Source organism: Numida meleagris, chromosome 1, assembly GCF_002078875.1.
Source record: "Numida meleagris isolate 19003 breed g44 Domestic line chromosome 1, NumMel1.0, whole genome shotgun sequence".
Taxonomy (NCBI): domain Eukaryota; kingdom Metazoa; phylum Chordata; class Aves; order Galliformes; family Numididae; genus Numida; species Numida meleagris.
In genome coordinates, this window is record NC_034409.1 from 184,348,976 (window position 1) to 184,365,755 (window position 16,780).

Genomic DNA, 16,780 nt, shown 5'->3' on the forward strand with positions numbered 1-16,780 from the left:
ATTCTTGGACATCTTAATGGCTCTCCTGCCTTCTCGCATGTTTGCTAATCTCTCTCACTTGCATGACTAAAGATGCTTAAAACAATTACATGAAACAACATTTTCCAATAGAAAAATATGCACTGAAGATGAAATCCATAGGATCCAAGATAGAAATTCATGTCTGAGATCAAGAAAATAAAATTATCAGAAGCAGTTAACATGGGTTCACCAAGAAGAAGATGTGCTTGACCAATGTGGTAGACTTCCATGATGACATGACAGGCTGGATAGATGAGGGGAGAGCAATGAATGTTGTGCGCCTTGACTTCAGTAAGGCTTTTGACACTATCTCCCATAACATCCTCATAGAGAAGCTTAGAAAGAGTGGGATACATGAATGGACATTGGGGTGGGTTAAGAACTGACTGACTGGCAGAAGTCAGAGAGTTGTGATCATCAGCGGAGAGTCTGGCAGGAGGTCTGTAACTAGAGGTGTTCCCCAGGGGTCAGTGCTGGGTCCAGTCTTGTTCAACATCTTCATCAATGGCCTGGGCGAAGGAAGAGAATCCATCCCCAGCAAGTTTGCTGATGATACAAAACTGGGAAGAGTGGCTGACGCACTGGAAGGCTGTGCTGCCATTCAATGGGACCTGCATAAACTGATAGTTGGGCAGAGAGGAACTGGATGAGGTTTAACAAGAGCAAGTGTAGAATTCTACACCTGGGGAGGAATAACCACATGCATCAGTACAGGTTAGGGCTGACCTGCTGGAGAGGAACTTTGAGGAGAAGGACCTGAGTGTCCTGGTGGACCACAGGTTGGCCACGATCTAGCAGTGTGCCCTTGTGGCCAGGAAGGCCAATGGTATCCTGGGGTTCATTAAAAAGAGCATGGCCAGCAGGTCAAGGGAGGTGATCCTCCCCCTCTACTCTACCCTTGTAAGGCCACATCTGGAATACATCTGGTCCAATTCTGGGTTCCCCAGTTCAAGAAAAACAGAGATCTTCTACAGAGAGTCCAATGGGGGGCCACAAAGAAGATGAGAAGCCTGGAGCATCTCCTGTACAAGGAGAGGCTGAGAGACCTGGGGCTGTTCAGACTAGAAAAGACAGGGGATTTTATCAAAGCTTATAAATATTTAATGAACAGATGTAGAGTGGATGAGCCAGGCTCTTTTTGGTGGTGCCCAGAGACCAGAACAAGGGGGAATGGGCACAAACTGGAAAACAGGAAGTTCCATATGAGCATGAGAAAAACCTTCTTTACTTTGAGGACGACAAGACACTGGAACAAACTGCCAAGAGATCTTGTGGATTCTCCTTATATGTAGATATTCAAGATCCACCTGGACACTTCCCTATGTAAACTACTATGGGCAACCTACTTTAGCAGGGAGTTGGACTTGATCTCCAGAGGTCCCTTCCAACCACTATGATTCTGTGATTCTGTGATTCTGCAATTAGTATCTGGAATCCTTAACACTGAAGACAAATGAACTCTCAACTGCTGTCCTTCGAGAGTAGATATTAACAACAAGTTAATTAACAACAAGATATCTTTGCTTTCTGAAATGCTTAGCTCCCTTCATTGGCTATAAAGAAGCCAAGGACAGCTGGCTCAAATGACACAGTAGATGTTTGAGGGATTCTCATCCTATGACTGTATTTCATTCTTTGGAGAGAAGAAAACACAAGGCACACCATTCTGCACTGTAATATCTGCAGACTCAGCACTCTGTGTGTTAATCTTTGATGAAAAGATGAGCAGAAACTGTTAGCCTTGCTTTGCCCAAAGTGGGATGGGGAATGGCAGGTATTTTGTCTTCTTGCAGCTTCTCAGTTCACATATAACATGAACAAGGGCGTTTAAGTTTCCCTGAGAAACAATTTCCAGGAGAAATTCTTCCTGGGTTGCAAAGATCGCATTCTCAGGGAGACCCAGCAGAGTCACAGGCATACTGAAGACAAATTGAGAGACGTGGTGGGCTTAATGAATTCAGCACATCACTTTTTAACTGTATCAAGGCTGAATTACTAGTGCTGCCTTAATGCTCCTGTTTTTTGTTGCTGTTGTTGTTTTTTAAATATATGATCATCTTATAGCATTGTGTTTAATTAATGTATTTATTTTTCTATATTTTTTAAATAAAATACACCACTTGTCATAAAAAGTGACTAAAGCAGTTTCTGTTTCCCATTTCCATTCTTTATTGTCCATGTAAACGTTGCTGCAAACACTCTCACATAACTGATCCATAGGTTGTAGCAGACAACTGCTTTCTCTGCTTGGCCAGTTTACAGCAGCATTTTTCCTTTCAGAGCAATTCATGACACGTCCAAGTAAGCCAAGAACCAGCCAAGTGGGACAGCGGGAATGAGCTTTTCTTCAGCTTCTTTGTACCTTTCCTCTTCCCTAGGCAATAGCTTCAGTTTAGCTGTCTCCACGGGGCTCAGTGATTTACCCTGCCTTGTTCCTGAGCACATCTTATGCCATGTGGGAGGTGCCTGATGCTGTCCACCAGCTCTAGCAGGAGCTCAGCTGAAGTGTGCTGTAGGCGGTTATTTCAAAGATATGTGGATGCTAAAGCTCCTATCAAACTGGCAACTGACTTAAAATTCACATGCCTGTGAATTAAAACTCCCTTAACTGGCTTGCATTTCATCTGATAGTCCCTGGCTAGCCTTAAGGCAATATTCCATTGACCTCAAGCATGCTGCAGGATTTTCCCTACCCGGTCTGGTTGCCACATCTCTATGTTATGGCTCACCAGGTCCTGTAAGGAGTCCTCTGTTATGACTTGTCCTCCAATCCATAACCAGAGGCACAAGCCTTTCATGTGCTGAAGGGGAGACATTTGACTACTCCTTGGAAGTCTAGAAAAGTGAATTTTACCATGGATATGAGCTAGCAATATGTACAGAAAGACCCCTGTACTGCTGGGGAGAACATGCTCCTGAAAGAGTTTAACTGAAAGAAGAAAAACTGCTGTTGTATTTTGCTTGCTTCCTTTTGTATGAAACCATATATATATACCACCACGAAGCTGATGTGTATTTTGGAAAAGGCTTTCTTCCTTGTGGCATGCGTGTGGCTGCTTGCTGAACAGAGAAGTAGAGGCTTCTAAATTGCTTTCCTTGAACTTGAGAAAAAGTCACAGTCACTGCAGTGATTCTTCCCCACTGCATAAGAGTGGAGGCAAGTAGGATGAAAAGGAGGGAAGAAATAGCTTTTTGTTGGCCTGAGTGAAGAAGACAGCCATTGGCGGCGCTTCCCTCTTGACAGCACACCTGAGTTTTGACCTCTTGCCATCTCAATCTCATCTTTTCCATCCTGAAAGAAATACTGATGCCATTCTCTGACTCTAGCTCAGGACACTAAACAGAGGCAGGAATTTTAAGTCATTTAGTCTTGAATATTCTCCAAAGTGGCCTGACGTCCTTGTTTACTGTTCTTCTCACTACATCAGTGAGCACTGCTGATCTGTGGTGCCACTTCCACTGCCAGGAAAATCTCACTGAGGTTGAGTCAAAAGCTGCTGGGAAAGGTGGTAAAGCAGAAAAGCTTCTCTATAAGCAGGGAAAATACAAACAGTAAAACAAATAGGGAACTGGCTTTCTTGTCCATTCTAGGGAAAAAAAAAAAAGTATTCTTGAGGGAAGAGAGGTGTGTAATGTTGACTTAGTATTTTGTTTTTACACAGTTTAAATCCTATTTCAAGAACATTAAAAAAGGGTATTTGTGTCCCAGCTGGTGGGCTTGGTTCAAACACTGCTCTGGGACTTTAATGTGATACTACACTGCAAGCAGCGTCCCTCCTCCCAGGCAGCACAAGGCATGCTCCTGGAAAGGCGTTCTAGGAGCTCTGCAAGGAATGTCTCCCCTTCTTATTATACTGCAGCTGGGGCAGCTTGGGCTGTGCAGTGAAACAGATGTGTTGAAAGAGAAGGAGATGAACTGTCCCTGGGGCACTGCAACAGGCTGCCCAGAGAGCTGTGGTGCCCCATCCCTGGAGATGCTCAAGGCCAGGCTGGATGGGGCCCTGGGCAGCCTGAGCTGGTGTGGGGCAACCAGCCCATGGCAGGGAGTTGGAGCTAGAGGATAGTTATGGTCCTTTCCAACCCAAGATGTTTTATAATTCTATGATCCCTGAATGTAACCTCTAAGCAGGCTGAGTATTGTGCCTAATTACAGCTCTGCCTGGGGTAGTGTGTATGCACCTGAGACTTCTCACCTGAATTTGTCCTAGCTGGTCTCAGCTGTTGGTACCAGGCTCCTGCAGGATGGAGGTGCTCATGTCAGGAAGGAAATCTGCCCTGCCACACTACAGAGAGGATTTCTGCTTCTGAGCACCCATCCCTCACACCCTGCTCAGCAGTTATCCCAGAACAGCTGAGCTGTCCTCTGAAACTAGTGCAGTTGGTGGAGCTCCATGTCTACATGGTTATGTGATGTGTTGACACTCTCTGCTTCATTTAAGGTTGTGGTTTTAATTAGGCAACCACATTAGCATACAGACACCAAACAAAGAACTCTTGGCAAGAGCTCTGTGGTGTGAGTAGGGGCTCCTATGGAAGAAATGCCATGTAATAATGAAATGAATGTGCAGTCCAAAAAATAGCATTTTCTGCAATACTGTACACAGTGAAGTAATGAAAATCTATATTCCTTGCAGATCTGATGTCTTATCTTGTTCCCTCCTTTGAAAATAGGAGAAAAATCAAGAAATAGTCAACACAGCTAGGCTTTTCTTTTTGTTTACTTGGAAAATTTGTTTTAACCATCAACTTTAGCAAATTTTGGCAGTTACAAACCTGTACACTTTTTTTTTGTTGTTTTGTTTTTGTAGCAAAAGAACACAAGACAATACTGCCAACAGCAATTATGAAGGAACAATTAGTTTTTGGATGAGGGACTACGCCCACTCAAAGTGATAAACCTTCCATTTTGCATAAGGTTGAATTTGTTGTCACTGGAGAAATGACACCTCTTAATACCTACTTGAAATGGCGTAAAAATCATATCTCTAGGGTATTTTTGTGCAAAACACATTCATTTAAAAAAAGTCAATAAAAAACGTCTTCTTAAAAACAGAAAAAGTTAAACAGAAAGAGCTGAACCAAAAGAAAAGTTACAGTACATTTTGAAATGATTAAAAAGTACCAGTTTTCAAATCTAAAACTTTTCTGTTACTTCAAAAGTTTGAACCAACTTTGATGACTCTTCAGAATGATATCAAACAAACAAACAAACAAAAATTAAAGCGACCTGATTGGCATCAAATATCTACAAAAGCCTGGTAATTTGAAACCATTATATACATTATTTTATAAACTTCTTTTTAAACACCAAAACATACATCTTTTACAAACCAGCCTGCTTGCAACAGGTAAAATTTACAAGACAATCTTTTCCGATACAGTGCTTTAAAGAGAACTGCTTTCATTCATAAACATCTTTGTCACCTCCTGAAAATCGGCAGTATGGGCTCATTGCATTGTTAAATAACAGCCATTCAGGTATTCCTATGACAGAAGAATGCTACAGTTCTGAGGGCTCCAATCTCTTTCCATAATACAGTTCAAGTGCACTCTTAACACTGGTAAAGATTACTTATGGCCTTTGTGTAATACGACACATTTGTAGTTATTGCTTTTTATTATTACAGAATGAAATGAATTTAATTTCATTTCTTCCCCACCCGCCCATCCCTTGGATGATGCAGCTAATTTACTAACTGAATGCCCCTTCTGGTAATGGAGATGTTAAATGTCAAGTTTATGAAGCACAGGTTAATGGCCATGGATAATGGGCAACACTCTCAACTGCTAAGGCTCAATTCACAGTTTGGTGTATTGATGCAAAGAGGCAAAAAGCACAGTTTTACTGCATGGTGATCGCTGGTAAACCAACAGAGAATGAACCTGAAAATGTAACTCTCTCTTTGGAAACCTATGGAATATCCATTATTACTCAGTTAATAGCTCCAAAAAACACCAATGGAGCACAGATCTACATTCACTACTGGCTTTAAATAGCTGTTTTTCTCCATTATTGAGCATGCTACCTTTTCAAATGCAGCTTAGAAAAACTGGTCCAGGGCACCTTCAACCCTCCCATGCTTGCAATTATTAAGGATATGCTACAGCATTCCTTTAGCTTTTCTAACAGGAACTTGATGAGGAGTAAAGCCATGCTTTTAACCAGCTGTCCCATCCTGTCCGCATTTCTTTTTATAAAGGATGTTTAATTGAGCCAACAGCAACAATTTTTATGCCACATTCTTGAAACTTACCACTTGCCTGGCTCTCAGTGACAACAGGCTTCTGCCGCTCTATTAATCAGCATTTCAGTGTCATGCGTTGCCTCCCTGTGCTGCATCCAGGCTGAGTTTCTGAGGGTACCGATGAATGAAAGCCAGCACTACTTCAGGACTGAAGGACCTAAATTTAACTTGTGTGTGGGACATGCCGAGGCGGAAAGCCCATGCTGTTGCACACAACCTTCTGCCATCAGGAAAACAGAGGCAGTGGCTCCTTCCAGCTCTGAGTTGCTCTATTTGCTAAACAAACCCAAGGGACATCACAAAGTTTTAGGAAAATTTCTGGACTGCTTAGAAATCACAGCACTGTAATGAATCTGTGTTACATCATCTTCTCTGTTGCCCTTACATGCCATGTCCTATAGGAAGGCAACTTTACAGTGATCTACAGCACTTGGCCCTGTGGGAGGGAAGTGATGCTGTGGCTCCTTGGTGTCACCATTGTCTCTGTGCCCAACTGGAAGATACTGGATCAGGACAGCAATCACATCCAGTATCTTTGGGACTACGTGTTTATTTATTTATTTATTTGTTTTTTAAGATGTCTATAACCCAAAGACAAAAAAATTACCATATTTAAGAAAGGTACGTGAGTCTACTTTTTCCTTTTGCACAAGGCCACTTCATGTGGCATTGGCAGCATAAATTATGTTGTCAGTCATTTTAAGGCTCTTCTCAGAGTTATCAAAAGGCTCTCCATGTATTCTGACCAAAATTTAGGGAACATGCATTCTTTTCCTCAGACAGACACCCTCTTGCAAAGTCTTGTATTCTCTATACAAGTACATATTTGCATTTTAGCAAGTTATTTGTTTTGCCTTTTTACAAGAAGCAAAGACTGTCTTGATCCTAAGGGTTGCAATCCACTGATACGGATCAGCATTTAAGTCTATGAAATCTCTCCTCACAGCTGATCCTGAAAGAAAATAGTGTGTAGTAGAGCCATCTACAGGAATGTGAACTGAAATACAAACACAGGACCAAGGCCAATCAGATCAGCAGAGATGGCAAGGGAAGCTGTAACAAAACTAGGGAGCTGAGAATGATGGCAACAGCAACACAAATTTGCTGCATATGGCAGAAAAATAAATATATATTGGATGGAACAACGTGAACACTAATTAGGTTGTGTATATGTTGTTATCTTCCAGGTTAGAAAATTAGGGCTTCTCCATGCAGAGCAGTAATTAAGAAGATAATAAAATGGTTTGGATTTACAAGAGAGATGTTAATACAAAAGTCGTACTCCCTAAGAAGTATCTAACTTTGACATCTGCATTCAGGTCTTATCATCATCAAAATGAGCCAGAACAGAACCAGAAAGGCCACAGAAGTACCAATATCCACAGAGGGGCATTTGTTTGAAGATGGAACAATCAGGCTGGGATGACTTCATTTGGAGGGGAGGAGGTACTGAGGTATAGAAATCATGAGTGGGACAGAGAAGGACGAATGGGTGATCCTTGGCAGCGTCCCCACAGCACTTTCATATGTAGGCGTTCAGTGAAATGGAATGGCAACAACATCAAAACAGAAAAAGTACTATACATTGTATTTCTGCATATTTTACTAGTAAAATTCACTACCAACAAGATATTACTGAGGCAACAAGCTTGGTAAGAAACACTGGTCTTTTCAGTATAGCAGTTGCTAAGCTTCTGTGGTGCTCTCCCTTGTGACACTTTTGATATGTCCCAGGACAGTTTTGATATCAGTGTCTTGGGCTTACTCAAGACTTCCCACTACAGAAGAACGATGACAAGAACACTTCATAACTAGCTGGGGGCTAAAAGAGAACTAATTGCATAAAAGATAGAAATGTCTCACACCAAAACTGAGTAGGAGCAAAACCTCACATAAGCTACAAGTAGACGCTAAAAGAGTACCTCGCTCTCAGAGCGTCATGCCAGTTTTAAAATTACTTTGTAGCAGCTAAACTTGCAGCTTTGCTTTTCCAACTCAGTTGTTCCTAACCTTGAAGAGATACCAATCTAATTCTTGCATCCGCTTTCCTGCAACACCAACTTCATGAGCAGTGCACATCATCCTCCGTCTGCGCTTCAAGGCTTGCCAAACCACTTCATAGCTCATTGGCCAATCCCTCAGTTCCTTGCAATCGCGATACACATTTCCATTATTTTTTCTTGAAAACGAGAGGAGAAGAGCAGGGAAAGGGAGCAGAAACGTACTGTGAGCACATTCAGAATATATCACTGCCACAGAAACATGTTTACTTTGAGAAGACCAAGTGACATTCATAAATTCAATGGACACAAACTATTGGCAGACAAGTACTTGATAATACTTGTATGTGCAGTACGTGGTCTTTCCAAAAGCTCACTCAGTTTATTCATGCACCTGTATAATGAGCTGTTTTCTCATGAACAATTACTGCATATCATATCTACTTCTGAGAGTTTTAGAAATCCCGTTTTATTAAAAGTGTTACAAGCTGTAATTACTTCAATTATATTCTATTAATAATTTCTTTTTGCTGGGGGTGATTTGTGAATAACAAGTTCCTGTATGACAAGAAATGACCCACAACTTAATTCTGTGTGAAACTCCAGTCAGTCAAGAACACATCCCAGAATACAACCGCTGAAACTATTCCATTAACATATTTGACCAAGGATATGGAAAGTAGCACAGAAAATCTGTTAATGAATCTGTTCATTAATAACAATGACATGTATTCAACAGCTTTTCAAAATGACTGAATGATGCCATGGCAGGAATGGATGAAACTCCAGCAGCAATGTAGACTACAGACTCACATTCATTGTGTAAGGTATAGAGATGATGTAAAAAGCAGTGGTAAAACATTATCTTAGCACTGAGCAATGGGTGTGTAGACACTGAGTGTGAATCCCACATTTCCATATTGCACTGAGCTGTTCCGGCCAATCATCGCGAAAGGCCATAAACTCCAACCAGGCTGAGGAAAGCATAAGATCACAGTAATGCCGCCGTCGTCTTCATTCCACAATGATTTCCTGCAGTCTGCAAACAACCTTTGGAAGTCCTCAAATCCTGCGAAATCACATGCACATCTTGCAGAAAATCTAAAATCAGATCCCTTGTCACGACCCATCCATGCAGTTCCACCGACTGAGTCAGTTTGCAGCAGCTGAGAACTCTTCCCATAAACACTAAGGATGGACATTTGCCAAATGATGTTAAACTAACAGTTTGAGATGATAGCAACGTTTTATGCAACTTAATTACAACTAATTTTACTGCAATAATTGCAGCATGATGACTGCTGTTAAAGAGGAGATTGCCCAAGCAAGGAATTAAAAAAAAAAACACAGCCGTGTGACAGATACCTTAGGTTTTCCAACTGTTTTCAGATCCATGTTCACATTTCATACAGAAGTCAAGGGAAGCTGTAGGTACACAGCTGGGGCAGATCTTGGCTGATACAGAGACAAGGTAGGACACTTCTGGAAGTCCTCACTGGTGAAGTTGTACACATACCTCTGACATTGTGTTGAAAAACGGCAACCAAAGTGGGCTGATTTAGACTAAATATATGCTGTATATGCGTTGCTGTATATGTACATGAAGTAGAATGAAATGTTATGCAACAAACAAAACCATAGACAAATATTTATGGACAAATGATATCTTTGATAGGTCAATTTGTAAATGCTGTTTTTTAAGCCATCTGACGTGATGTACATAGCAGCCTCAGTGATCAATTGCTTTCAGTCTTCCACTGACAATATTTCATGCAACATTGCCTCTTGGAATGATCCATACCAGTTCTTTAATACTGTAGGAAGATCATAACACTGTAACACTTTTAATAATACAATAACAAAAAAAAAAAACAACCCCAAGCCCTAGGTGGAGGTGGGAGGGAGAAAAAGAATTTATTCAGCAATGAATGAGATCATTTTCCCCTTCCTCATAAGTTTTACTCTTGGTAATAAATAGAAGGTACACACTCTTCAGATTGTCTGTAACAATTTTGTAATGTGTAATACTTAACACAGTTGGTCTCTTCGTGTCTGCACATACAATATCATTTCTGAACAAGGTAATAATGGGTTATACTGTATTTTTGCATTGCCCAATATATATAGATACACCTTCAGCAAAATTTCTTCTCAATATTTATACTATTAATTGGACCAAATGACAAAAAAAAAAAAGGAAGAAGAGAAAGAAGAAGGGAGCTTCCTTTACACTTGTGTCTGATGCTGGGTCTCCACAAATGGAATGTGAACATTTTCTAGTTTGAGTTCCTCCACGCTTTCAAAGTCACTCATGGCTACTTCAGAGTCATCAAAGCCGCAGCTGGCTGAGACATCAGAGGAGGAGGCATCTAGAGAGTTGTGCAAGGATAAGGGCATCTTACCTGCACTAACGTTTTCTGTGTTCTGACTTGGGCCAACAGCAAAAGTACTAAATTCGTTCCCAGTCTGAGCCCCTGCGGTGTCTGTCTCGTGGGGGAACTGGTGAGGAGGGAGGTACTGGCTGGGGTGGAAGTGCGGCCGTCGCCGGCAGTCGGGGCTGAGCGTATTTGCCATCGAGACCGGCTGCGAGGGCGGAAGGGCTTCGTACTGGTCCGGGTAGTCCTCTGGAAGAGGAGGTGGTAACTGGTCCTGGCTCAGAAACTCCTCTTCGTGAGGGGGTGGGTAGTCGCTGTCGATGTCGTAGCCACCAAGGTAGTAATCCGTCTCCAGTTCTCTGGTGCTGCCGTGATGAGCTGAGCCTCCGTCTGCTGCTTCAAAATTGGGCACTTCCTCAATGTCTGATAAACGAGCGCTTGGCATCCAGTCTGAGGTATCCCAGTGGTACGCTGGAAAGAGAATCACAGTGGTGAGCATGGGGCTGCTAGTGACCAGGGGATGTCCAGCATGCACTCGCTGAAGAGCAAACTCTTAATCCTAAAACCACATTTAGATCACAGCATGCGTCAGAGGCCATCTGCATGGGTCAGCCATGCTCTAACCCGAGGGATAGGACAGAAGGACTACACGGTATGACAATGCAACTGCAAACAAGCAAAGAAACAAACCACGGCCACTCAAAGACGGTTCACATTTTAGGATGCTACTAGGTGTATTAGATATTATGAAGCCAAGAAACCAAAATGACAAAAAATCTCTGAAACAATGCTATTCAAAGTTAATTGAAAAAATATATAAAGGAAGTCAGCATGCTTATGATATCATATCAGAACTTCCCTTCCACCTCCAATGGCTTTGTTTCAAGAAAGTGTGCAAGCAAACAATCTGATCGACTGAGAGACTAAGCACTGGATCCTGAAATAAAAAAAGTGGCTGGCCATTCTCATGCAGCATTTGCAACCCAACAGAATTCAAACAAAAGAGGACACGTGAAGCAGTAAAAGAAAAACAGACCAAGTCGGTGCCCTCCCACCCTAGCACAGTCCAACAGGCAGAAAGGGTCCCAAAAAAATCACCTCTGTTGTAGTTCTGTCCTTGATCCATGACAGACACTGCCAGATACAAAGTGAGAAGTAAAAACTGGTAACTAGGAGCTTGTTACCAGCATGGACTTACATGTGAAAATACAAAGTTCTGCATGCATATTTCTAACGTACGGCTGGCTCAGTGTTGTTTTAATAGGATTTTAAATTGTTCCTTATTTTAATGTACAAGATAAGCTTACCCAGTCAAATGCAGACATACATAAAGAAATGATTATGTCATGTGCATTATATTCCTTTTCTATCATATCTTAACTATTTACCCTCACTGAACAGATATGAAATTACATTAGAGCTGGAATTCTTAATACAAAAAGGGCTATCCACCATCTATATGGTTTATAATTGCAAAGTACATTTCTCTCTCACTTGTTCACTTTGAAACAGAAAAATAAGAATCTACCATTCTCAGGGCCGGTTCAAACAAATCTGGGCCCACCTGGGCTCAGATACCATGGTGATGGGCACGGTATAAGAACCTGAATAGAATAGAATACAAAGCCATTTAATGGGGCCGTCCAACTACAATGCCCCGCAACCCCATACCCACCTCCCACCTGCACTGCCATGCTAGCTGGTGGGGAGGGAGGCATTCCAGTATGGAGAGGGTGGGGAGAGAGCAGGGGAAGAGGTTTTGTGTGAGAAAAGAGCAGGGAAAAAGCTGCAGCATTTTCTAGATGGGATGCTCTTGTTTAACCACATGTTATTAGGCTTCATGCAAGAACTGACTGGATGAGGTCTCTGGACTGTGTTGCTGGAGGAGGCCTGGCCATATGAACAGCCCTTCATGGCACGACAGGCTTTCCTCTCTTGGGCTTGGCCACAAATGAGGGCAGAGCAAACAATTTTCCAGGCCTCCATCTATTAACACCACTCATGCCCTTGATTATCATCACATATGCCATGTGATGACGATGATTTATTTGTTAGCTCATTAGCCAGATAGTGGCGTTCTACCTGCTCTGCATTAGCCTGGGTTGAGAAGGGCTTTGGCTACTGCAGCTTTAGCAGCACTGTCTGAACCGGCCCTAACCACTCTTCTTCACTCCTGTCTTTTTTCAAAGTGGACATTGCTGCCTTTCAGCATAATGACATTGCACCTGAGATGCGCCTGGTCCCTCCAAGCTGCATGGCTTCAGGGTCCAGGAGAACCTCACTAACGCTGACCCACAGCACCCACAGAGCTCCATGGGGAAGGAGATCTGTCCCCTCCCACTGCAGCCATTCTGCACCCACTGCTCCTGCACAGCTAACAGTGTACTGCTGTCACCAGCCTCGCTGCACAGCTTATGAGAATAACAGCTCTCAGAGAAGGAACTGGGAAGTGGGCAAAGCCCTTTGAGTGGCAGCCTTTTGAAATCGCTGCCAGGATGGCTTTTTCTGACCTGTGAAGCATGATAGGAAGCCAATGTGTTTGCTTATGTTTTCCTTTAGGAAGGCAGAGCCAAATACAGTGACTGTGCTTTCTTTTCAGTGGTATTTTCTTTTTCTTTCTTTTTCTTTCTTTCTTTCTTTCTTTCTTTGAGTAGAACTTTCTTTCTGAGTTAACTTTGGGTAGTCCTTTTTATGCAGTAGCCAGTAGAATGGCAATCTTACACTTCAGAAAATCAGTAAATATACTATAGACTATATTTGGGACTTTGTGGTTAACTGGACTTGAGTCAACATTTTCCCAAAGATAGTATAGATGTTGTTTAAATAAATAAAACAAATATTTATTTTTGCTATATCACATTTCCTCAGGAGAGCCAAGTTGTAATGTTCTTGTCTGACAGGTAAGGAAACTAGTTCACTTGTAGTGAAATGGGTCTAAGATTACCCAGAGGTCAATGGCAGAGCTGAATAATGGGTCCTTGGACCCAAGTGCCACACTCTATTCAGTATACACACATGAACCCCAAAGGAAAAGTGGTGGTGGCCAGGCTACCTTGCTACGTGGCATTGAGAGAGTCATGTTTATACATCTTCTACTTGATATTATTACCTGGGAGAAACCAATTATCTTCCCATCCCCACTTTGTTGTTCTCCACATAGTTCAAATGGGCATAACCACAGCTTGGGATACTTTACAGATGCCTTCTGCCACCTTCTGCTTCCCATCCTCTGCAGAAAGGATAACCTCAGTGATTTGGCTCCATTATCAACCTCATCCTACTCTCTCTGAAGGCTATGTCAATAAGCAAGCAAAAACACTGACTGGAACAAAAGATGATGATGGCCTTGATACCTTTTCTACCACTTCCAGTTACCCAAAGTTATCTTGCAGTACACCACTTTTGGGTTTGCTGGTGAACATGCTGATTTGCAAATCCCAATTTGCTGGTTTGCTGGTCAGTTTTGATTAGTGAGGTTCTGCTGGAATGTTTCACAATGAAAACAAGAAGCATTTTTGCATAACAAGAAAGAAAAAAAATTAAATACCTTCATTTTCTATAGTGTCAACTACATTGTTGACAAGCTGTATGACAGTCACTATGGAAGCTTGCAGGGGAGGGAAAGCAAAAAATAAAGGGAGGGGAAGGACAGCTTCAGGTTAGTATTCAAAACATATGTCATATGTTACCACAATAAATTCTCTCAAACAGACAGAACTGACATTGAAAAAAAAGGCTGCCGACCAATGCATGATTTATGCAGTGGATTGCAGGACACTTCATTTCAGATAATCCCATACATTTTCAGAGTGGTGATAAATTCCAAACCAACATTTCCAAAAAGGCGTAAGGCATGATGTGTATCACCTCATAAATTTAAACAGACTGGCCAGCTGATTCAATTAACCACAGCGGTATCTTGTCTACCTGACACTAATTTCTAACTCATTTTTGCTTAGAGGTCTCCAGAGACCATGATATGTGCTCCAAGGAATATTATCTTCATACCACTACACCATCTGAAACAGCACTGGGCTTAATCTATTTCCTAATAGGAACGTTTTACTTATTTACTGTTTGTGCTGTGCAGTGCAATATCTCTGGGACATTAAGCAGTACTGCTATAATTAGAAGGGCACAGTCAAGTAGATTTGGTTCAAATTTTGATTTTGCTTGACAGAATATTTTCACAAATGCCTTGTGTGTTCTCTGAAGCTGTTTTACCAAAATATACTTTTCCCTTGAAATAATGAGTATTGACCAAACAATCTTTTAACATGGAGTAAAACAGTGGTACAGTGTGTGATCTTGCAGGTGATCTGCATTCTGGACAAAGTAACATCCTTGCCTCTGACTACTTGAGATGAAACCCGGGGAAAACCGAGGGAGAGCTCCCTCTACATTCAGTTGGTACTGGCTTTTCTGCTGTCTTAATTACAAGAAAACTGATTGCTTAGGAGCAGGCTGAGAAGGTGACCAGAAATGTTGGGCAGAAAATATATTTTTGTTTCACACAGCCAATAGACTTAGAGGTCACAAGAAGCATGTTAACAGTAATAGCACTATTCACTCTATGTTGAACATTCGGAGGCCTCTTAAATTTTGGGCATAGGATCAAGAATCTCATCCAATTTCCTCAGTCCTTGTGAAAGCTTGGCAAAAAGTCTTGATGAGCTAAAGAAACCATGTTCTGTCTTCGACTGTGTTTATGGCATCAGTGGTACTGGTAATTGTATAAACAAGGGAGGCTCATATTGGCTAATGCATAACAAACATTATGGAAAACTAAGTGGCACCATGTAATTAGTTTCTGTGTGGGTGGAAAAAGAGTTTGAGGGTGGCTGAAAAATGAAAGAGGAGCCTCGTCAGAGCTAGGGGGAACCCCTGCCTTGGCAGTAGGGTTGCAGCCCCATACTAGTCCTGGCTTCCTCATGTGCTGTTGAGGCAGAGAAGGGCTGGAGACAAAAAGAACCCCACCAAGAAGATCTGTGTGTCCTCCACTACTGGGAATGCCAGTCAGATGGGAGCGGTTGATGAGAGAAGGAAGAGCAGTGCTTCTGCCAGAGATCTGGGGGCTATGGACAACAGGGAATGAATGCACGAGGTCAGAAACTGGGCCAGAATAAGTTTTCATGGCAGATGCGGGCTGGCTCTGGTGAGAGCTGTGCAGAGCATTTTCACAAAAGGGAGAGGAACTTCCACCCCAGGCAATTCAGTGCAAGAGAACATCCAAATCCGGCACTGCCCAGGGGTAGAAAACTGGCGTCAAAAACAGTATTCCCTTGGACCATCCAGCACAATCAGCAATTCGATGGCAGCGAAATGAAAACCTAAATGTCCACTTTTGCTGCATCCCTTTGTTTTGAAATGCTTATGATGGAAACCTGTGACTTGCCTTTGAAGTGAGTTCTCAAGGGTTATTGCTGAGAGCAGGTGATTATTTATTTTTCTATTTAGTTTTCTTTATAATCACTAAAAATTTTGGGCTTTTTGATCACAAGGAATACCATTAACTACTTTTTCTGGCTTCAGGAAGGATATCCATTATCCCCTATGTACAAGTAGGTGTGTGTGCAAATGCTTACTTATGCCTGTATGTGTATTTTAGGCTCTGCCACTGCAAACCCACCCTGCTGTTGCAGGAAAACCAGAGCGTGCAGTCTTGCACTGACCTCTGCAGAATGACTCAGATGATTTAAGCTACTTCCCTCATCCTCTCTGAAGTTATTGATTTGTTTAGACCCTGAACTGGAATTGTTATCTTTAAAGGTCATATTTTAAATGTAGCTTTCACAAAAAATGAGAGGGCATATCCAGCTTCAGTGGATATTGTGACAATGACTGAAATGAGATGAAAAGCCTAATTAGAATTTGAAGGATATAAAAAGTAACCATGTGCCACACATGAACACATGAATAATTATTACAGTCACAAAAATATCACAAAAGTATTTCTTTTTTTTTTTTTTTTTTTTTTTAAGAGGAGGTGCACAGAAAAGCCCTGAGAAGCATTACAAAAATACTCACAGTGCTTCAGTCACAGATGAACCAAAAGCATCTGCAAGTGCCCTTCCCTTTAAGTGCTTTTTCCAGCATTCAGGAGTACCTAAGGGAAAGCTGCGTGACATGACTGAGAAGC

The 16,780-nt window shown here is 41.9% G+C and overlaps 1 protein-coding gene across 1 annotated transcript in view; it reads right to left on the bottom strand.

The window, feature by feature from the left end:
- Positions 4,732 to 16,780, bottom strand: part of FAT3 (FAT atypical cadherin 3) — a 347,711-nt gene continuing 335,662 nt past the window's right edge. The window contains exon 26 of the mRNA XM_021382213.1: positions 4,732 to 11,112. Coding sequence (XP_021237888.1) covers positions 10,493 to 11,112 — 620 coding nt within the window. The 3' untranslated portion in view covers positions 4,732 to 10,492. The remainder of the gene's footprint in view (positions 11,113 to 16,780) is intronic.